The sequence below is a fragment of the Felis catus genome, chromosome A3, assembly GCF_018350175.1.
Source record: "Felis catus isolate Fca126 chromosome A3, F.catus_Fca126_mat1.0, whole genome shotgun sequence".
Lineage (NCBI taxonomy): Eukaryota > Metazoa > Chordata > Mammalia > Carnivora > Felidae > Felis > Felis catus.
This window is the reverse complement of record NC_058370.1, coordinates 73,855,589-73,878,194: the sequence shown is the minus strand read 5'-3', so window position 1 is coordinate 73,878,194 and position 22,606 is coordinate 73,855,589. Positions and strand designations below refer to the sequence as shown.

The 22,606-nt window shown below is 36.1% G+C and overlaps 1 protein-coding gene across 16 annotated transcripts in view; it reads left to right on the top strand.

Annotated features, from left to right (window-relative positions):
• Positions 1 to 22,606, top strand: part of CLHC1 (clathrin heavy chain linker domain containing 1) — a 51,662-nt gene that overhangs the window by 1,159 nt on the left and 27,897 nt on the right. For 5 of the 16 annotated variants that reach the window (XM_045054227.1, XM_003984007.4, XM_045054225.1 and 2 more), the window contains exons 2-8: positions 3,686 to 3,944; positions 8,083 to 8,270; positions 12,069 to 12,202; positions 13,634 to 13,835; positions 13,947 to 14,059; positions 15,154 to 15,238; positions 16,747 to 16,853. In XM_045054227.1, the coding sequence (XP_044910162.1) occupies positions 3,768 to 3,944; positions 8,083 to 8,270; positions 12,069 to 12,202; positions 13,634 to 13,835; positions 13,947 to 14,059; positions 15,154 to 15,238; positions 16,747 to 16,853 (1,006 nt within the window). In that variant the 5' untranslated portion in view covers positions 3,686 to 3,767. The other 11 variants (XM_045054224.1, XM_019827218.3, XM_019827222.2 and 8 more) reach the window with 11 other exon arrangements.

Sequence of the window (22,606 nt, the reverse complement as noted above, 5' to 3'; positions counted from 1 at the left end):
AGAGAGCGAGAGAGAGCGTGCGTGAGTGGAGGAGGGGCAGAGAGAGAGGGAGACACAAAGTCTGAAGCAGGTTCCAGGCTCTGAGCTGAGCTGTCAGCACAGAGCCCAAGTTGGGGCTCACACCCACAAACCATGAGATAATGACCTGAGCAGAAGTCGGACGCCCAACTGACTGAGACACCCAGGTGCCCCGAGTCAATCTAACTTCTAACCTGCCTTCAGTCTTTCTCCTTTTCTAACCGACCCTCACTTTTGCCTCCAAAACATTCTAAAAAGTAAAGGTAATTATGTCATATTCTACTTCACCTTCAAGGATAAAATCCAAATTCTTCAATATGATATTCAGACTCTGCCTTCCTTATAGCCTAATCTATCACACCCATTACATACTTTACGCTTGAATGACTAAGCTAATTGAGGTACATAACTTATGCTTTCTCATGCTTTGGCACTTCTAAAAAATCCATTTCTTTTTCTTAGAACATTCTTCGTCTCATATTCTGCCAGCTAGTCCCCATCTTTACAACAAAAGACCTTCAAAGAGTTTCCTATGCTCATTGTCTCCAGTTTTCCCCTTCCATTAAATGAATCTACTATCAAGCTTCTGTCTCTACCAAGCAATGGAATAGCTCTTGTGGTCACTAATCACCCCCATGTTGCTAAATTCACTGGTCATTTAATCTTATTTGATCAAATCAACATTTGACATAGTTGATTACTCCCTCCCTCTTTGAAATGCTTTTCCTCCTGACTTCCAGGATACGTCTCTCACTTCTCCTTCCCTTGATGGTCTTTTCCAGGCTTTTTTGTTGCTTCCTCTTGATCTACCAGACCTCTAAACTTTGGAGTGCTTCCAAGGCCCAGTCCTTGGACTTCTGCTTTGTTGACATTTCCCGGGTCATTTTCATTCTGTCTCATAACTTTTAAATACCATTTGTATGCACATGACTGATAAATTCCTATCTTATCATCACTAAGGCCGAAAACTTTATGGTCATCCTCGATTGTTCTCTCATATCCCCCTACCCTCATATGCACAGTGAATCTTCTTGGCTTTATTTTCAATGTACAGAACACTTCTCACCACCTCTACTGTTACCACCCCGATTCACGCCACCCTTATATTTTGCCCAGATCATTGCATAGCCTCCTAACAGTGCTTCCAGCTTTGCCCCTTGTCTTCACAGAGCAGCAGGAAATGTATGTATGTCAGATGTCACTCTTCTGCTCACAGCCCTCCAGTGGCTTCCCATCTCATTCAGAGTTAAGAATAAATTCCTATAAGTGAGGTTGTTGCTCCAGCCCTGGAACCACAAGGCCATGATCCAGCTCATTGTTCCTCTTGCCAAGTCTGCCTAGTGAAAGTGGCACCTTTTTCTAACCTGCACAAAGGTGCTGCATGGGCTGGGAGTGGTCCTGCCTTCGAGGGCTTCTATTTTACGTGATCTGGCAGCTACCTCTCTGACCTTATCTTTTCTCTCCCTTTCCCATTCTCTCCTAGCCCTGCTGGCCTTCTTGCTGTTTGTCACACATGCTGTTCTGCTTTGAAGATTTGGGCTTGCTGCTCTGTATGCATCAACCACTCTTCTCAGGAATCTTCACGCTACTTTTTTCAGATTTCTAAAATGTGACCTTACCAGTGAGGGCTTTCCTCTTTCCCACCTTAATGCCTTGTATAAAGTAGCATCCTCCCACCTTCCTTTCTAGTTCCCATTCCTTGTTTTATTTATTTATTTATACAACTGTTTACTCCCATGTGTCATCTGTATTTTGTGTGTTGTCTGTCTCTCGGTTTGAATGTAACCTTCAGGAGGTTAGAGACTTTATTTTGTTTGATGCTGTATCTCTAATGTCTAGAATAGTGGCAGACACAGTAGGTGACCCCCCCCCCAAACATTTATTGAATAAATACATGCAGCCCAACATAAACATTGCACTTGGGACAGTTCCATTAGGTATTTTACCTGATGTTTCCCTGCCCTCTCCCACAGACTAGTGAGGTATCTCTCAGGCTTTTGGAGTGCAATGTGTCCACCTCTGTCACAATGCCCTCTCTGCTCTGTAGCAATGGCTCATTTAACTAGACCCAATAGGTTTGACTGGGAACATTTGTCACTTGTTTTCTCTGTATCCTTATGTGTCTAACATGAATGAATGAGTGAAAGGTAATCTGAGTTGTTTTATGTGGCCCTGGGGCATTTTGTACATGCTGAGGAACAGTCACTTTAGAACACCACCGTGTTCTGGTTTGAGAGCACCACAAGTCATGTCTTCTGAGCAGACCAGATTATTGCTCAGTAATTATTGATTATTAAGCATGTTTTTAGTATATATTCTACTAGAAACTACTATGCACTGGAATGCTTATAGGTAGGGAAGGATATTGGGAAATATGAACATTTTGGTTCCTGCCTACTGGTAGAGATAGAGAATGTAAACAGAAAGTTTCTCTTACAGAGTGGCTAAGTGATAATACCATGACAGAGCAAGTTCACAGTATTATGGGAGAATATACAACTTGACCAAGTTTAAGGGAATTCAGGGCAGCTTTCCTAGAGCTGTGTAAACTGAAATCTGAAAAATGAGTAAAGGCGAGTGAATGAGAGTGGTAGTACGAGTGTACCTTGGTGGGGACAGGGCGTGGTAAGGATGGAGAGAGGGAATACAGAAATGGGTAGAGAATTACATGAGACCCTCAGGTAAGAGAGCAAGTTCATGGGACTTGGGAAGAGTTAGGCATTTTTGAGCAAATTATGGATTCTGTTTGATGTTAATGTGAATAGTTTTCAGGAACCAACTTCTGTATCTAACTCTAACTGGATAATGATTCTTTATTTTCTTTTTTAATGTTTCTTTTTGAGAGAGAGAGAGAGACAGAAACAGAGTGCAAGCAGAGAAGGGGCAAGGAGGGGGAAGACGCAGAATCAGAAGCAGGCTTCAGGCTCTAGGCTGTCAGCACAGAACCTGATGCAGGGCTCAAACCCACGAACTGTAAGCTCATGACCTGAGCCAAAGTCGGATGCCTAACCAACTGAGCCACCCAGGCGCCCCTTGATTCTTTACTAAAAGAGCAATGGAATGTAGCTGCTTGAAACTGTACTCAGAAAAAGACTGTTTGTTATCTTCAGTATCACTGATGGATGGATTTTAGCAGAAGGTCTGACTTCATACTTTTAGTTAGTACATTTATATTAAAGATAGAATTATAATAAAGTTTATTATAAAATAAAGTCATGAGTTATTTGTAGCTATCGTGACTATGCCTGGGCCAACTAAGCACACAGGTAGAGAAGTATTTGACCTTGTTTGTGTCACGAGGAGGCTTCCAAATTAGTTTTCCCATGTGAAACAAAATGGTAAAAGTTCTGTTAGAAATATTAAATTAAACATACAGAATCATCCAATTACATGATACGGAGGCTTGGTTACTAAGAAAAGAGCACTTTATTGACTGGTGTTTGGTATTTCTACCCTAGAGGTATAGCACTTGACAGTAAATAGACTTTTTAATTCATAGGTTGAAATATTTATCTCAGAGTTTCATGGGAAGTTTTTTCCCATGAAAAATACATTTTTAGGCCAGATTTAATTTTTTATAAATTTATTAGAAATGACTTAATTTATTTTAATAAATATTAATTTTATTTTAAGCTTCAGATTAATCGTTGGTCTTTTTTTCTTTCAGGCTTATCAAAGTTTTGGCTTTGTTGCAAAAGCCAGTCGAGGCTTCACTGTTCTCTGGTGAACCAGTGTGCAGATTGTGACATATGTCGGTCCAAGAAATAAATAAACATGCAGTTCTCCCTCCTATCATTAGTAGAAGTGACAAGGAATTTTTGGAAAGTATGCAAAGATACATAATTACAGAAACTGAAAGAGTGGGCTGTAATGAGGAAGGACCTGCTGATGAATATTACATCATATACCGAAATGTTTTTGATAAGGTATCATAATGCTATTTTAAGATTATGGAGTTTTCTTGTGGTAGAAATGGTCTGTCTTGACAACTGAGGCAATATTCTTGCCTTAGTAACATCACTGATTGTTTGATTAAACTTCATTTGTCAATTTTGAGAAGTTCATCCAGTGTATTGGAAAGGGATTAATGGGGAAAGTACAGTGCTGGATTTCTATCATAGATAGTTATCAAGTGGTTTGATTGTTTGAGCTTAAGTGCAGGCTATCAGTGTTTGAACAATAATTTAGTGGTATCTTCTAACATCATTTTGGCCTTCTATCTGAAAATATCTTACTTGTTAGGAATTGGGCTGCAAGGCAGGAACCTGGTGGTGTTTTAGGTTTCTGATATCGCTAGAGTTCTTGGCTTAGATTTGATCTAGCATATTAAATTGGAACCTCTTGTGAGTTAGAGGTCTAGATAGGTCCAGTAAACAAGAGGTTTGACTGGACTCAACACTGGAAATACAGAGATGAGTTTAGAAAATGTTATGGCTTTATATAACATTTGATTCGCACTCTCTCAAAAATGAATAAATGTTTTTTAAAAATAGAATTCACGCAGATACATAAGAGTATAAAGTAAACAGTCTTCTTTTTAAGTTTATTTATTTATTTTGAGAGAGTGAATCCCAAGCAGGCTGTGTACTGTCAGTGCAGAGACCAACTTGGGTCCTGAACCCAGGAATTGTGAGATTGTGACCTGAGCTGAAAGCAAGAGTCCAATACTTACCTGACTGACACGGCCAGGCACCCCAGAAGCAATCTTTTCTTTCTTTAAAAAAATTTTTTTTAACATTTACTTACTGTTGAGAGAGAGAGAGAGAGAGAGAGAGAGAGCGAGCTCACGTGAGCAACGGCTTGTGTGTGCGAGCTGGGGAGGGGCAGAGAGAAGGGGAACAGAGGATCCCAAGCGGGCTCTGCACTGACAGCAGTGAGCCTGTTGTTGGGTTTGAACTCACAAACTGAGATCGTGACCTGAGCTGAAGTCAGAAGCTTAACCACCTGAGCCACCAGGCATTCCAGAAACAAGTCTTTTCTTTTAAGTCATCTAGAAAAATTATCTTTCAGAATTGATACATTGGCAAATTAACTTCATTTTGTATGTTATGATCAATGATACTGCTTTTGGTTTTTGAGTCATTAAGGAATGTATTGGATAAATGTTTAAAAGTAGTGTTTTGAATGGGTTTCGTAAATATCAAGAATCATACTAAGACTCTACTTATCTGAAATCAGAGGAGAGTTATAACTGTGACATGTTTATCTTTGCATGCCCAAATGCTGGCACTTGTCAGAAGGTTTCTTCTTCTTTTTTAATTAAAATGTTTTAATGTTAATTTATTTTTGAGAGAGATAGTGTGAGTGGGGCAGAGAGAGAGAGGGGGACAGAGGACCTGCAGAGGGCTCTGCTAATTTGTCAGAAGTTTTCATACATGAAGAATTGTCTGCTTTAAATTAGCATGGTTCTAGTGAAGTCATTCTGGAGGTGGTGTTGATAAATTTGATTCTTAGAGAAAAGACATGAGATTATATAAAAGGTAATAGACTACATCTATAGTCCTGTTTTCCCTAGCCTTTTCAGTGTTCCTCTGAAATCTGTGTTTTCTAGCAAGATTTCCATGTGGACTATCTGTCCATTGTACAGTTATAAATGATACATTTGTGCCTTGTAAAGAATCCTATTCTTCAGGACTGAGAGGGTATCTGAAATAGAAATTATTTGGTGCTTAAAGAAACTTTTCTTCTGCTTTCTCTAGATAATCTGTTTTTCCATTTTCATGTTATTCCAGCATATTTGATTGTTAATTAACTATTAATGACTGCCTTCTCTAATCTTCCTTCCCTCTTGGAAGGATCTAATTGGGAAAAGATGAAAGTATTAACTTGCATCTCTGAATACTTGGAATCAGAGAACTGATACGAAATTCTGCTTAAAATCACAGAGGATTTGACCTGGAGAACTGTGCCTGAATCAAAACAAGGAGCACCTGAGATTCTATTCTGATAATAAGAATTGAGTGTGGGTTTAGAGAGAGGCAAAGACTTAGTAAGCAAGGAAGACCAAAGCTAGGAGGAGTGAGCTTCTACAGAAATGGTGAATTATGGAGGCAACTTGCTCTGGAAAGTGGCTAGCTTTTGTGTCTCTGGAAGCACGTACATATAGTCTGTGTTCATCAGTAGGGGCTGAGGTGGAATGGCTGCCATTCCTCTTCTCCCTCAGATCTCTGTACTTGGTAAGTATAGCTCTGGCTTCTTGAGTTTAATGCAAATTTGAGTGTCAAACTTAAATGATATAGAGGCCCATAGGCCATATAAAAGAGTTACGTGGGTTGGCTATAAGAAAAGAAATCACGAGGACTCTGGTAAAATGAACAAATTCAGTTGAAAGCTCCAGCTCATTATTGCCGTTAAGGAATGGTGGTTCTTGTTGGTAGATGTTTCAGAATTTTCAAGAGAAGCTAGAAATACAGTTTTTGGTGAAATTTCCTACATTTAAAAATACTCTGTGAGTCAAGCAAAATGGATTCTACCTGTAGCATGCCAGTGTGCTTCCTTTACTTTTATGCGTTTTCTATGCATTCTTAAAGGTTCCCATGAGTGTTCCTCTGAAATCTGTGTCTTTTAGCAACAGATGTGGGAGCTGATTGTAGTGTCACAACGTCTGTTTTCTTACCATTAATGTATCTTAGTTATATTGGATTGTTGTGGCGTGTCCTAGAGGCATGGGAAGTGGAGGATGGCCAGGAACAGGAGGGTATTTAATTTGGAAGACTACAGACTAATGCCCTCTGTCTTATTAAAAGTTCCTGGGTGGCTGCCCTCCTGATTTGAATAGCTGGGGAATATGGTAAAGTATGTCAAAAATATGGTAAATATGTCAAAAAGACAATCAGGGGGTGCCTGCATGGCTTAGTTGGTTAGGCATCTGACTTTGGCTCAGGTCATGATCTCGTCATTCCTGAGTTTGAGCCCTGAATTGGGCTCTGTGCTAACAGCTCAGAGCCTGGAGCCTGCTTCAGATTCTGTGTCTCCTTCTGTCTCTCTGCTCCTCCCCACTCACACTCTGTCTCTGTCTTTCTCACAAATAAATAAACATTAAAAAAAAAAAAAAAAGACAACCAGTATTTCCCACTCACATATCCTCTCCTGGTATTTACCATTGATCAGTAATCTCCTTACATTATTTCTTGATAGACCAGATATCTTGTAGACCAGATAATATTTTCTAGATATTGTTTAACAGAAAACCAATGGAGGATAACAGAGACTAAAGATGTAGCAGGGATAGATAGCATTATTATAGCTTTCAGAGAAAATTATGAATTGATCACATCTATTCCCTGTACATAGAATTTGTAAACCATAAATTTATAACTTTTTTTGTTTTTTAACTTTCTTAAAATGTTTCTTATTTACTTTTGCATGGGTAATGCATACACAAGATTAACAGAAAGAAAAAGAAAGAAACAAAGAAACACGGAAAGAAAGGAAAAGAACTAGAGAACCAGTAAAGAATAGACAATGGAAAGAAGTCAGGTCCTTTTCATCTCAGACCCTGCTTTTTCTTTGCTTCTTTGCAGGCACACACTGTTTCTATTTTCTTTTGTTATCCTTCTTGAGAGAGTCTGTACCTGTATACACCATAGGAAACCATGAATATGTAGTGGGTTTTGGTACCATTTGGTAATTGAGAGTATTAGTAGGAGCTCATAGGTTAGAAAAACAGAAAGGTAAAGGGAATCCAAGATTTTAAGGTCTGAATGAAGTCAGAAACTAAATTTAGAAATAGTAAGGGATGATAGGTAATTATATTTAAAATATCTATAATTGAAAAATTAGATCTCATATTGGTTTTAACTGACATCATATAATGTTTGTGTTCATATTAAGTAAAGCAAAAATATTTAAGCTCACAGTATTATGATTCACAAAATACATATTCAGTAAATGTTAATTGTCTTTAATACTCAGTCACATTTGACTGGGAATTAAAGTTTAAGACTTCTAATTGCTCATCATGTTTTATTTAAGAAATAATCTATAATGCTGTTTGCAAGGCTTTTTGTTCCATCATCTTCTAGAAAAAAATTGAGTACCATAGGCAGAAAAATCATATTTCAGGTAATAGAGTATGTCACTGCATACAAATCCATTCTTACTTCAATCAAAAAAGAATATGATGACTTTATTGAGACAATAAAGGAAAGCCAAAAGACTGCATTTTGTCTTCATGGAAAACTTAAAGCTTTGGCAGCAGAGCCCATAGCATTGGTATATCACAGGAAAAGAACAATCCAACTTGAAGCAAAGTAAGTATATTAGTAAGTAGCCCAAAAGATGATGTTACTTGGTTGTATTAACTAGTCACTGTAACTAAAACCAGTGGTTCTCAGTCTTTGTGAATTTCTATTTAATTTAATTTTATTTGTTTTAAAAAGAGTTGGGTTTTTTTGGATATGGCTTTATTTATTTATTTTAATGTTTATCCATTTAAGAGAGAGTGAGAGTGCAAGTGGGAGAGTGGCAGAGAGAGAGAGACAAAGAATATGAAGCAAGCTCCACGGTCTGAGCTGTCACCATAGATCCGGACTCAGGGCTTGAACCCACGAACCATAGAATCATGACCTGAGCTGAAGTCGGATGTTTAACCTACTGAGCCACCCAGGCACCCCTCAATTTTATTTTAAAGCTATATTTTTATGTGACCTTTCCTACCAACTTGAAATAACTAAATTTTTTACTTCTTTCAAGTGAAAGATAATAATTTTATTGGAGAATTTTTTAATATCTCTTAGGATAATTGGAGGCACATTGTAGTATTATAAAATGAAGGATGCGGATAATTGCTCCAGGTAATTTCTTATGTCGAAGATTTGATAGTACAATTTCACGATTACTGTCGGAATTAGAGCACTTAATCCTCTGAAGCACAACAGTACGTAATTTGGGAAGGGATAAGATGCTTTCTTGTTGAGTAGTGTTATATTTTCAAGTGTTCCATTTGGTAAATAATGGGTACATGATTTTTATAGATTATATCAAATCATCTTGAAAAACTATGCAAAATTTGACCTCCATTTCTGGTAATAAAGTTGGCTAGATGTTGAGATAGATCTTTTTATTTGGGAAAAATGCTACCTAAAATATTTTTAAAAAATCTTTTTAAAAGTAAACAGGAAGCTGGCAAATGAGTAAGAGATTATCAGCGCGAAATTGTAATAAAAGATAAGAGGAGCAGTAATGCTTCTTTGGCCCTGAGAGCCCTTGTTAAAACTAGTGACTATAAGCTTCAGGGGGACAAAAGACAAAGCCTAGGATCTATCCAAGGGTCCAGTCTACTGAGAAATCCTCATCATATAAAGCTGGGACATTGAAGGGCTATACCCTTGTAGAGTGAACCAGAAGTAAACTGCTCAACCCTTGGAGACTGCATAGAAAGTTGCCTTCTATTCAGCAGAATGCTAATGAATGTGGGTCTTATTTTTAGGGTGATGAAATATTCTGGATCCAGAAGTCATAGTCTTAGAACTCTGAATATACTAAAATTCACTGAGTTGTATACAAGGGTGGATTTAAGGTATATGAATGATATTCAGTATAGCTATTATAAAAAAAGGAGGATCCATCCATGGAGGATGGAGTGAGAAAGTCCTGGCTAATCAGAATTCAGAAGAGGGGCACCTAGGTGGCTCAGTCAGTTGAACATCCATCTTGGGCTCAGGTCACAATCTCGCAGTCTGTGAGTTCAAGCCCTACGTCAGGCTCTGTGCTGAGACCTCAGAGCCTGGAGCCTCTTTCTGATTCTGTCTCTCTCTCTCTCTGCCTCTCCCCCACTCATGCTCTGTCTCTTAATGCCTCAAAAATAAAGATAAACATTAAAAAATTAAAAAAAAAAAAAGAATTCAGAAGAGAATGCTTGTGATGAGCACTGAGTGTATGGAATTGTTGAATCACTATATTGTACATCTGTGACCAAATAACACTATGTTATCTATAATGGATTAAAGTAAAAAAAAAAAAAAAAGAATAATGGGACAATGTTTGAAGAGATAATGGCTGAAAATTTTCAAGACCTGGTGGGAGATAGCAATTCACAGATTCAAGAAGCCTCCAAAATCCCAAGCATTATAAATAATAAGAGATTCTCAACTAGATTTATCACAGTGAAACTGTCAAAGATAAAAAGATCCTAAAAGTAGTTATAGAAAGGAGCAACAATTAGATACCTTTGCATTAGTGTTATAACATATATTAGAATTTCATTCCTTTTTATGGCTGAATAATATTCCATTGTATGAATATACCATATTTTGTTTATTTTTTGATGGATACTTGGGTTGTTTCTACCTCTGTCTATTGTGAACAATGCCTCTGAACATTTATGTACAAGTATCTGAGTCCCTGCTTTCAATTCTTTTGGAAGTCTGTTTACTTTTAATATGCTCTTCTTCCACAAGCTTAACTTTATTGGATGAAAGCCAAAGGATGTTTTATTTCTACAGTCCCTCTTTCATAAATGCTGCAGGCTCTTACTCGGCCATCTGTAGTCACCAGGAATTCTGTATAGTAATCAGATGTAGGCAGCAGTTTTGTACTGACAAATGTGTTTTTAATTTGCCAAAAACTCTGACATTTATGTATCTAACTTATTTTAATCTGTTACTTCTTCCCTGGGCCAACATATCAGTGATAAGATAGGCAGTGAACTTCAAATAATGCTTAAAAGAAATTTATATCTACCTCTTGGTCTTTAAGATCCCCATTTCTGGAATAAGTCAGTTTTATCTCAAAGAAGTAACTATCGTTCCTCCTGCTCTAGGATCAAAATTACTATAGGAGGCTGAATAATTGCCTTAAAGATATCAGGTCCTAATCCTGAGAACCTGGAAATTTGCTTTATTTGGAAAAAGGGCTTTTACAGATGTCATTACATTAAGGATCTTGAGATAGGGAGATTATCCTGGATTATCCAGGTGGACCCTAAATACAATCACAAGTGTTCTTATAAAAGAGAGGCAGAAGGAGTGTTGACAGGCAGAAGGGGAGAAGGCAGTGTGACCACTAAGGCAGAGATTGAAGTGATGTAGCCATGGAAGGCCAGCAGCCCCCAGAAGTTGGAAGAGGCAAGGAACAGATTCTTCCCTAGAGCTTCTAGAGGAAGTGTAGCCCTTTGATTTTGGCCCAGTGTTGCTGATTCTGGATTTCTGATCTCTGGAACTGTGAGAGAATAAATTTCTGTTGTTTTAAACTACCAATAAGTTTTTTGGCAATTTGTTATAGCAGCCACAGGAAACTAATACAATTATAAAAATAATTTTAATTGCAAAGGTAATTTTCTTTTTTTTTTTTTTTAATTTTTAACGTTTATTTATTTTTGAGACAGAGAGAGATAGAGCATGAACGGGGGAGGGTCAGAAAGAGAGGGAGACACAGAATCTGAAAACAGGCTCCAGGCTCTGAGCTGTCAGCACAGAGCCCAACACAGGGCTCGAACTCACGGACCGTGAGATCATGACCTGAGCCGAAGTCGGCCGCTTAACCAACTGAGCCACCCAGGCACCCCAGGTAATTTTCAACTATTGGAAGTAGACATAGTACTTTGTGGCCAGATTATTATGTTTTACACATACAAATTTCCAGTGAGGTTGTGAATGATAGTGTAAGGTTTTATTGATGCTCTGAAAGAAAACTGTTCCTCACTAGTGAGGTTAATTAACTTTTTACGGGCATTTTTTTTTTTAATTTTTTAAATGTTTGTATATTTTTTGAGAGAGAGAGAGAGAGCATGAGCAGGGAAGGGGCAGAGAGAGAGGGAGACACAAAAACCAAAGCAGTCTCCAGGCTCTGAGCTGTCAGCCCAGAGCCTGACGTGGGGCTCAGACTCATGAGCCGTGAGATTATGACCTGAGCCAAACTCAGAAACTTAACCAACTGAGTCATCCAGGCGCCCCATTTATGGGCATTGTTTTATAAACCTCCACCTAAGTCCATAATGGTTCAAAATTATAATTAGCCAAAATAATGATTTAACCTGTTTTACTTTAAATCTTATGATTAAGTAACTAAATTCATTGAGAGAAATATAAGAAAGCCTTTCTGTTTTTCAGAATGAGGGTTATTGAAAATAATTCCTCACAAATTCAATTGCAAATAGACCAAATGAAGCAACTTAGGGCAGAGTATGATGCAAAAGAAGCAAAATATCATACTTTCTCCAAAGATCCTTCAAAACCTATTCCAGGTACTGTATTTTGTTTAAAATATTTAAAATTCCAACTGTTTGCAGTTATTACCTATTACACAAATTAGTATATATGTGCTGCAGTGTGTATATCTTGAAGTGTACCAGGACTTCAGCCAGACTTTACAAACAGCTTTAGACAGGACTCCAGGTTGATTGACATTGATGTCAGTATTCACTGGTTCTTCATCTTCAGCTAAGTCACATTTTAAGAAACTTTGGAGTATATCCTGGAATTCATCAGGAGTTGACAAGTTTTTATGATGAATGGATAGAAGAATTGCAAATATTCATCCTGAAGAAAAGGACGACTTTGAGAATGGATAACTGTATTAAAAACTTTTAAGGGTTTCAACCAGTGTTTATCCAGAGGCAGAGTCCATAGGTGGAAATTTTAGGAAGTCACTCTGGTTTCAGTAGAAGAAGCTATGTCTTGAAGACAATGAGCTGCTCCATAACACAGCATTTCACCTGAGTTTGGTTGATCATCCTGTGTTTGGTGGAAGCAGGGACTAGATTCACTTCAAATATAAAATTATGATTATCAAATTACAAATAAGGTACATATGAATAAGGAGAGAATAAGTCAAATTGATTAAATGCTGAGAGGATTCAGGGTAAGGGAATGATTAAAAATCGAGTGGCATTAATCCAGGGGAGTTTCTGGGAGAGAATTTTGAGGTATGCCTTTTAAAGGCAACAATTGGGGGCGCCTGGGTAGCTCAGTCAGTTAAGCATCCGACTCTTGATTTAAGCTAGGGTTGGAATCTCACAGTTCATGAGTTTGACCCCCAAGTTAGGCTCTGCACTGACAGCTCAGAACCTGCTTGGGATTCTCTCTCTCCCTCTCCCTCTCCCCACCCCCTCAAAAATAAACATTAAAATAATAATAATAATAATAATAATAATAATAATAATAATAATAAAGGTAACAATTGGCCTGAATAAGAATCATTTTAAGTATGTGTGAGTGGGTTATTAAGAATAACGAATACAGGGGGCAATGAGGAAGAGAGGAGTGAAGGTTTAGCAAATGTTATAAGCTTTGCATTGGAAAGAATAAACATTACCCTGGGGCTTACTATAGTAGATGAATGAAAGATTTGGCTAGAGAGAAATCTTCGGACAAAAATTAGGCAGAAACTCTTGGTGGTATTGAGTCGCATTGATATTTAAGAGGTTTGTAAGGTGTGTCAATGAGGTCATTAAAACTTTTTAAGATACTCAGGTTTGGACAATCAGTCTTCATTGATGATATGTTTAAAATTGCTACACATTTAAAATTGTATGCTAATTCTGTTTATGTTCTGTAAGTTATAAGTTCATGCTATCATTTTTTAATTATTTCATAACATAGTAAACTGATTTATTTTGCTAAAACTTGCTGTTTGAGCATGGTTTGGCTTGTTTGATTTGTTCCCTTTTCCCTAGGCATGACTCTCCAAGAATCCGTCAGTTTAGATGCTCTCACTAAATACTTGAAACATCTTGAAGATAAATATGCCGAAATTAAACAGGTTATGTTGAAAAAATATGTACCAGTTCAGAGGAAGGCAGATTTAGATGAGGAAATGATGGTGACATTAAAACGGAGAGATTTAGCTGAAAATTTAAACAAAGAATTACAGTTTCGGTATGAAGATTGCTTGTATATTTTTTAAGTTTGAAGCTTTTATTTATGTTTATTCTAATATTGTATTTGATTTTAGGTTCAGTGTATTGTTGATTTTTTTTTTCTTTGTAGTCATCAAAGACTGCAGATTATTTCAAATGCACTTACTTCATGGGTAAAATCTGATATGAGCAGCTCATTTCAAGATTTCGTGGAGCAAATTCAGAAAACTAAAGATTTACATGGTAATTTATCTGTATTTTTTAATTACCAAAAATAATGGAAAACATCATCTTTTCCCCCAGAAAGCTAAAGGGTGATGACTTTTCTAGGCTAAGTTTAAAGAAATAAAAAATGTACTTACTTCTGTTAGCTCTCTATTACCCTGTGGGCTTCTTCCTTCAACAGCTAACACATAATTGGTAAATAGAGGATGTGGTAAGCCAAAGGGAGAAAGCTAAAAATGTACCTGATAATAAAGGAGAGAGGGACAGGGAGGCCACTCATTTTAAGAAGAGGTTGGTGCTGGGGACACCTGGGTGGCTTAGTCGGTTAAGTGTCTGACTTCAGCTTAGGTCATGATCTCACGGTTTGTGGCTTTGAGCCTGGCATCAGGCTTTGTGCTGACAGCTGGGAGCCTGGAACCTGCTTCAGATTCTGTGTCTCCCTCTCTCTCTGCCCCTTCCTTGCTCACACTCTGTGTCTCTCTCTCCAAAAATAAATAAACATTAAAAAAAAAAAAAAAGAGGTTGGTGCTGTTGGGGCACCTGGGTGGCTCAGTCAGTTAATAGTCTGACTTAGGGCGCCTGAGTGGCTCAGTTGGTTGAGCGTCCAACTTTGGCTCAGGTCATGATCTCACAGTTCTTGAGTTCCAGCCCTGAATTGGGCTCTGTGCTGACAGCTCAGAGCCTGGAGCCTGCTTCAGATTCCGTGTCTCCCTCTCTATCTGCTCCCCCCTCCCCCACACTATGTCTCTCTGTCTCTAAAAAATGAATACATATTTAAAAAAATAAAAATAAATAAATGAACATTAAAAAACTTAAATAGTCTGACTTGATTTCAGCTCAGATCACGATCTCATGGTTTGTGAGTTTGAGCCCACCTTGGGCTCCACGCTGATGGTGCAGAGCCTGCTTGGCATTCTCTCTCTCCCTGTGTCTCTGCCCCTCCCTCTCTTTCTCTCTCTCAAAAATAAATAAACTTTAAGAAAAATACCCCAAAAGATGAGTTAATTAGAAAAAGAAAAAGAGGTTGGTGCTGTTAGAAACCATAGCATTAAGTTGCTGACATTTTCTATTGATTGATCTTAAATATTCTGTGGTACTTTCAATATTTACAGGTGACCAAGGTATTATTGAGGAACTGCTTGAAGATGATCCAGGCAAGGCAAAAGAAGCTGAAATTTTGCTTTCCTACATTGAAAGGCAAATATTAAATAAATAAATAATTTTAAAAATATTTATTTAAGTAATCTCTACATCCAACATGGGCTTGAACTCACGACCCAAGATCAAGAGTTGTATGTTCTTCTAAATGAGCCACCCAGGCACCCTATGAAAGACAAATTATTTTAAAAGCTTTGGTTTTCCTTGTGAAAATGTTATCACGTTTATGTAATATTTATTTATTTATTAAGTAAATACTTAATATTTATTAAATGTATAGCACTTATTTAGCATCTTGATGAGTTATAGTCTCTAGATTTTGTATTTTTACAGTTTTACTCTGCTAAACAAATTAGAAAATAAACTAGAATTTAAAAAATTCTTTATGTAAAAAATATTAGGTTGGTAGTCTAGGAAATTTTTCAGAGGATATAGGTGACTTGAGTGTTGGTTTAAATTTTATTTATACTGTATTTTTTTTTTTTTTTTGCATTTCCTAACAATCAGTCTGATGTTAAATTTTTTGAGAATGTCTTCTTGAGTCAGATTATCCTAACCAATTTAGTCATTTTTTTCCCTCATCATTTCCATCCTATGACGTTTTAAAAAGGTATATTTTTTCCCTCATATTTAAGTTATTATATAGTGCATAATAGAGGCTTAAGGAGATCTAAGACTTTATTCTTTAAGAGGTTAATTCATAGCCTGTGAGGCCAGTATGTAAGGAACATATGTAATATTCCTAGGTTCATATGTTAAATAATTTTTAATTGTCCTATTGATGTGGTACAAAGAAGGGGCAAAGATCATTTTGGGACAGCACCAAAGCCTGTTTTATTTCCTTACACTGTATGCTTCTTCAAGTCTACCAGCTTTAGACATGAGGGAAGAAACTTTGTTGAGGCTAAAAGTTTTATGTATTTTGCTCATTAGTATTACTTTGGTCTTTCTCCTCTAGGGTTTCAAATTCATTTGCAACACTGTAAATCCTGTTTGCCATAGTTTTGTTAATTGTGGGGTAAGGATTGGTTTGAAGACATTTTACCCTAGGAAGAGGAGTAGAGGCTTAAGTTATCTGAACTATTATTTTTTCTTCTTGTGTTAGTCTCATATTTAATTGGGAGTCTGATTCATGGCAGAGCAACATAAGCTTCACCTCTTGATCTCCAGTTCTGCAGCTATTGTGTTTCAATTACTATTTCCCCTACGTTGAGTCTCTAAGCAGGTTGCCCTTCTTTTCCCAATATCTCTTCGTCTAGAGACAACACGAGAGAAAAAATCTGAGCCCATTGTAAATTCAGTTCAAGTTTTTTCCATTTTCTGTATCTTGCAATAAGTACTATAGGAATAAAGTACAGGGTAAGGTTCAAAGGCTGTAAAAAATGACAGAATATTACAGAAAGAAGTGAAAGGGCATCTTTCAGAATGAATGAACGTAGTTATAGTTTTTCTATATTACTGTGTTTAGTCTGTTATAGATATTTCTAATCATTTCTTTTTTGTGTGTACTATTTATTATAATGTATAACAAAATTCAATGGTTGTAGGTTCAATGAATTAATGTTGCTTGGTGAATATGAAAAGGCAGCTTGTTTTGCAGCACACAGTCCTAGAAGAATTCTTCAAAACATTGGGACAGTGAATAAATTTAAGGGTAAGCACTTTTCTTTGAACCTTATGTATGTATGCAAATTGCACTTTTTTACCCTGATAGAATGGAAAGAATATTGAAGTGGGGACTAAAGAGCTAGGCTTCCAGCCCTCTCTCTTCCATTTACTGTTTTTTTAGCTGTCACATTGAAAAACATGATTAGTTTTTCTAAATTAAATGATGAAATATTTCAAGTATACAGAAAAGTATGAAGAAATATACAACAGCCATGTACTCACTATCAAGATTTAGTAAATGTTAATATTTTGTCAAATTTGCTCTAATTCCTTTTAAGACAGCTTTGGTGTTATAAATTTACATATACACAACACATTGTACATATTTATAGTACACAATTTGATAAGTTTTGACATTTGTATCACCCAAAAGTTCCCTCATTGCTCTCACCTATCCCTCTCTGATTCATCCTCACCCCTCCCATCTCCTTCTATCTGGCCACTTCCCCTTAGTGGCAACTGTTAGTCTGCTTTCAGTCACTGTAGATTAATTTGCATTTCCTAGAATTTTATATAAATGGAATTACAATAGTATGTGATCTTTTTGACTGACTTCTTACATTCAGCATTATTATTTTGAAATTCATCCATGTGTTGTGTCTATCAATAGTTCATTCCTTTTTATTGTTGAGTAGTATTCCATTAGGTGAATACAAATCCTTTATCAGATATATGATTTAAAAATATTTTCTCCCAGTCTGTGGTTTGTCTGTTCAGTCTTTTGGAAGTATCTTTTTAAGACAAGTTGTTTTTTTAAGTTGATTTATTTATTTTTGAGAGAGAGCACATGTGCACACATGAAAGAGAGAGAGAGGAAGAGAACAGGAGTAGAGGAGGGGCAGAGAGAGGGAGAGAGAAAATCCCAAGCATGCTCTACACTGTCAGTGCAGAGCTGGACATGGGGCTCAATCATACGAATAGTGAGATCATGACCTGAGCAGAAATCAAGAGTTGTATGCTTAACTGAGTGAGCCATCCAGGTGCCTCCTAAGAAAAGTATTAAATTTTGTTGAAGTCCAATTTGTGAATTTTTTTTCTTTTATGGATCATGCCTTTAGTGTTATACATAAGAAATCTGTGTCTAATCTTCAGCTTTTAACTCCTATTATTATTTTTTTTGGTAAGGATTTTATGGTTTTAGGTTTACATTATGATTAAGTTTGAGTTAATTTTAATATGTGATGTAACATATGGGTCAAAGTATTTTTTTGGCCTATAACTATCCAGTTGTTCCCGGATAGTTGACTTTTTCCATGTAATTGCTTTCATACCTTTGTTGAAAATCAATTGTCTGTATACTTTTAGGTCTAATCTGTTTTGTTGATCTATTTGTTTATCTTGATGCTAATACTACACTGTCTTGATTACTATTGCTTTATAGTAAGTGTTGAAGTCACAGAGAGTGTTAGACTTTAACCTCTGTTTTTCTATATCAAATTTAATTTGGCTATTCTGGTTCTTTCATGTTTCTATTTAAATATTTAGAATCAGATTGTAAACTTCACAAAAAATTTGCTGGGGATTGCATTTAATCTATAGATCAACTTCAGGAGAATAGACACTGAACAATATTGGTTATTTGGTTCAATGAACCCATAAACTTGGTATATGTCTCCATTTCTTTAGTCTTCAAAACTTTCTTTCATCAGTATTTTGTAATTTTCAGTTTTCAGGTCTTTTTTTAACATTGAAAATTTTAGTATTTTACTTAAAAATTTTCAGATATCCATGGGGCGCCTGGGTGGCTCAATCGGTTGAGTGTCCGACTCTTGATTTCAGTTCGGGTCTTGATCCCAGGGTCATGGGACGACCCTGCATCAGGCTCTGTGTTGAATATGGAGGCTCCTTGAGATTCTTTCTCTCTCTCTCTCTCTCTCTCTCTCTCTCTCTCTCTCTCTCTCTCTCTGCCCCTCTCCCCCACTTGCACTTTCTCTCTCTAAAATTTAAAAAAAAAAAAAAAAAGTCAGGCGTCTTACAAATACCCAGGTACTCTTTCTTTGGATGTGTTCTGAAATTGGTGAAGTCAAAAGTGATATTAGTACATTCCTAAGGTTTTTTTCTCTTCTCCCCTTGACTGGATCTGTTCAAAGTATGGGTTATAAGTTTTAGTAGAAATCAAAGCTTGCAATTAATACCCAAATAGGTGTAATTACCAGCAAAATTGGAAAACAGCCAACTTTTATTACTTTTGTAGGCATGTGGATCTTATGCTGAGAAATTCACCAATATTAAGAAAAAAAAGAGAAATTCACCAATATTAGACAGGTGGCACTTAACTGAGTATTGCTCAGAATTAAAAAAGTCCTTTTAGGGGTGCCTTGGTGGCTCAGTTGGTTAAGCTTCTGACTTGGGCTCAGGTCATGATCTCACGGTTCTTGAGTTTGAGCCCTGTGTCAGGCTCTGTGCTGACAGCTCAGAGCCCGGAGCCTGCTTCAGATTCGGTGTCTCCCTCTCTCTCTGCCTCTCCCCTGCTCACACTCTGTCTTAAAAATGAATAAATGTTAAAAAAAATTTTTTTTTAAATCCTTTTATTTTAAAACTAAACTGTTTTTAAAAGATGAGACGCTCAGAAGGAAATACGGAGGTATAAATACAGGAGAGATATACTCAATGGAGCTTATAGATACAGATAATTTTTCTAATTATTTTCATTTTAAATGGAAATTTTTGATGTCAAATATATACAGATTGTTTTTCATAAATATTTCCCAAAAAGCCCTTTAAATTCAACAGTTTGAAAAAAATGTTCTTTTATGTTTATCAGAACACAAAAAATTTGTTGCCATATACATAATGCATATGATCATATGTATTTACAGAGATTGCTTGATTGTGAATTGTGTGTAAATGGCCCATCTTATATTTTTGCATGCACAGTTTTCAATATTTTATCCCAGTGGATGTAACAGTGTAATTTTATAGTTTTTATTCAGTGAACTCAAAGTCAAGAAACCATTCTAACAATTATTTACAATTTGATAACTGATTATGAGGTCATGTTACCATGCAGAAGTGAATGATGACATTCTGCATTTTGGGTATTAAACTTAATTTTATAAGTCTGAGGTTTAAATTGGTGTTTATAAAAGTAGCCAAAGCCTAAATGTAATGACAGAAGAGGTTTCTACCATAGAGCCTTTGTAGTTTTGTAAGGGACACAGGAACAAAAAGAATTACATGATTTTTTAATCTGTGTTTAGGTCTTGTACATCTTTTGTCAGATTTATTTTTAAATATTTTATATTTTTTATATTATTATAATTTTTATTTCACATTCCAAAGTTGTTTGTTGCTAGTATATAGAAATACAATTGACTTTTGTGTATTGATCATGTATTCTGTGACATCTTTAAACTTATTTATTAGTTCTAATACTTTTATTGTATATTCCTAGAATTTCTACATAGATAATCATGTCATCAGTTAAGAAAGAGTTCTACTTCTTCCTTTCCAGTATGGATGCCTATTATTTCTTTTACTTGCCTTATTGCACTGGCTCTTCCATTACAGTGTTGAATAGAAGTGGTGAGAGCAGATATTATTGCTTTGTTTTTGATCTTAGAGATAAAGTATTTAGCTTTTCATCATATTAGCTGTAGATTTTTCAACGTTGATGAAATTCCTCTCTATGGTTGGTGAGAATTTTATCAGGGATGAATGTTAGATTTGCTAAATAGTTTTTTTACATTTATTGAAATGATTGTGTGGTTTTTGTCCTTTAGCCTATTAATATAACTTACTGCGTTCCTGGAGAAAACTCCATGTTTTTGAATAATTTTACTATAACTACAGAGTTGTGTAACATTGCCATAATTTAATTTTAGAACATTTTCATCCATCCAAAAATAAATTTTGAACCGTTAACTCCTCATTTTCTACCTCCTGCTCCCTCTCCAAACCCTAGGTAACCACTAATCCACTTGCTGTCTGTATGGATTTCCTTATTCTGGACCTTTCATATGAATAGGATCTTGCAAAACATGTTTTTTTGTGATTGACTTCTTTCCCTTAGCATAATGTTTTTGAGGTCCGTTCTTGCTGAACATGAATATTCCATTGCAGGATATATACTGCATTTTGTTCATCCATTTGCCAGTTGATAGTAATTTGGGTTGTTTTTACTTTTTGGCTATTATGAATAATGCAGCTATGAATATTTGTGTACAAATTTTTATGTAGACATTTGTTTTTATTTCTCTTGGGTAAATTCCTAGGAGGGGAATGGATGGCTCTATGGTAACTTTGTGTTAACGCTTTTAGGAAATGCTAAACTATTTGCATTATTTTTCATTCCTATCAACAATATATGAGGATTTCAATTTCTTCGCATCCTTACCAGCACTTATTAATGTCTGTCTTTTTGACTATAGCCTTGCTAAACCATGTGAAGTATCTTATTGTGGATTTATTTGTTTAATTAAAAAAATTAATTCCAGATATTTAACAAAATTGTTACATATTAATTTTGAGTGTACAATATAATGATTCAACAATTCTATGTATTACTCAATGCTCATCAAGATAAGTGTTCTCATTGTGTTTTTTTTTTTAATGTTTTTTTAAATTTATTTTTGAGACAGAGCATGAGCAGGGGAGGGGCAGAGAGAGGGGGAGACACAGAATCTGAAGCAGGCTCCAGGCTCTGAGCTGTCAGCACAGAGCCCGACGCAGGGCTTGAACTCATGGAGTGTGAGATCATGACCTGAGCTGAAGTCAGACGCTAAACCAACTGAGCCAGGCAGGCGCCCCTCTGATTGTGGTTTTGATTTGCATATCTGTAATGACTAACAGTGTTGGCATCTTTTCATGTGCCTATTGGCCATTTATTTATCTTTGGAGAAATGTCTACTGTTTGCCCATTTTAAAATTATGTTATTTGTGTTTTTATTATTGAGTTGTGAGAGTTCTTTTTATATTCTGGATAAAAATCTCATATCAGACAGATGATGTGCAAATATGTTCTTTCAATCTGTGGATTTTCTTTTCACTTTCTTGATGGTGGCTTTTGAAGCACGAAAGTTTTTAATTTTGATGGGGACTAATTTACCCTCTTCTCTTCTATGGCTGTGCTTTTGTTGTTGTATCTAAGAAATCTTTGCCTAACGTAAGATCATGTGTTTTCTTCTAAGAGTTTTATGCATTTAGGTCTGTGATCTACTTTGAGTTAATTTTTGTGTATGGTGTGAGATAATGGTCCAGATTCATTCTTTTGCATATAGATATCTAGTTATCCCAGCACCATTTGTTGAAAAGACTGTTCTGTATCCACTGAATTGTTTGACCCCTTTGTCAAAAATCAATTGACCATAAATGTTTAGAGTTTATTTATAGACTCTTAATTCTGTTATATTTCTCTAGATATCCATCCTATGTCAGTATCATACTATTTTGATTACTGTAGCTTTGTAGTAGGTTTTGAAAATAGAAATGTGACTCCATGTTTCTTTTGATTGGTATTAGCATGGTATATTTTTTCCCATATTCTTACTTTTGATCTATTTGTATCTTTGTATTTAAAGTCATTGTCTTCTACATGCACCCCAATGTTTATAACAGCATTAGCAACAATAGCCAAACTATGGAAAGAGCCCAAATGTCTATCACCTGATGTGGTATATACATACACAGTTGAATATTACTCAGCTATCAAAAAGAATGGAATCTTGCCACTTGCAGTGATGTGGATGGAGCTATAATGTATCATGCTAAGTGAAATAAGAGAAAATACCATATGATTTC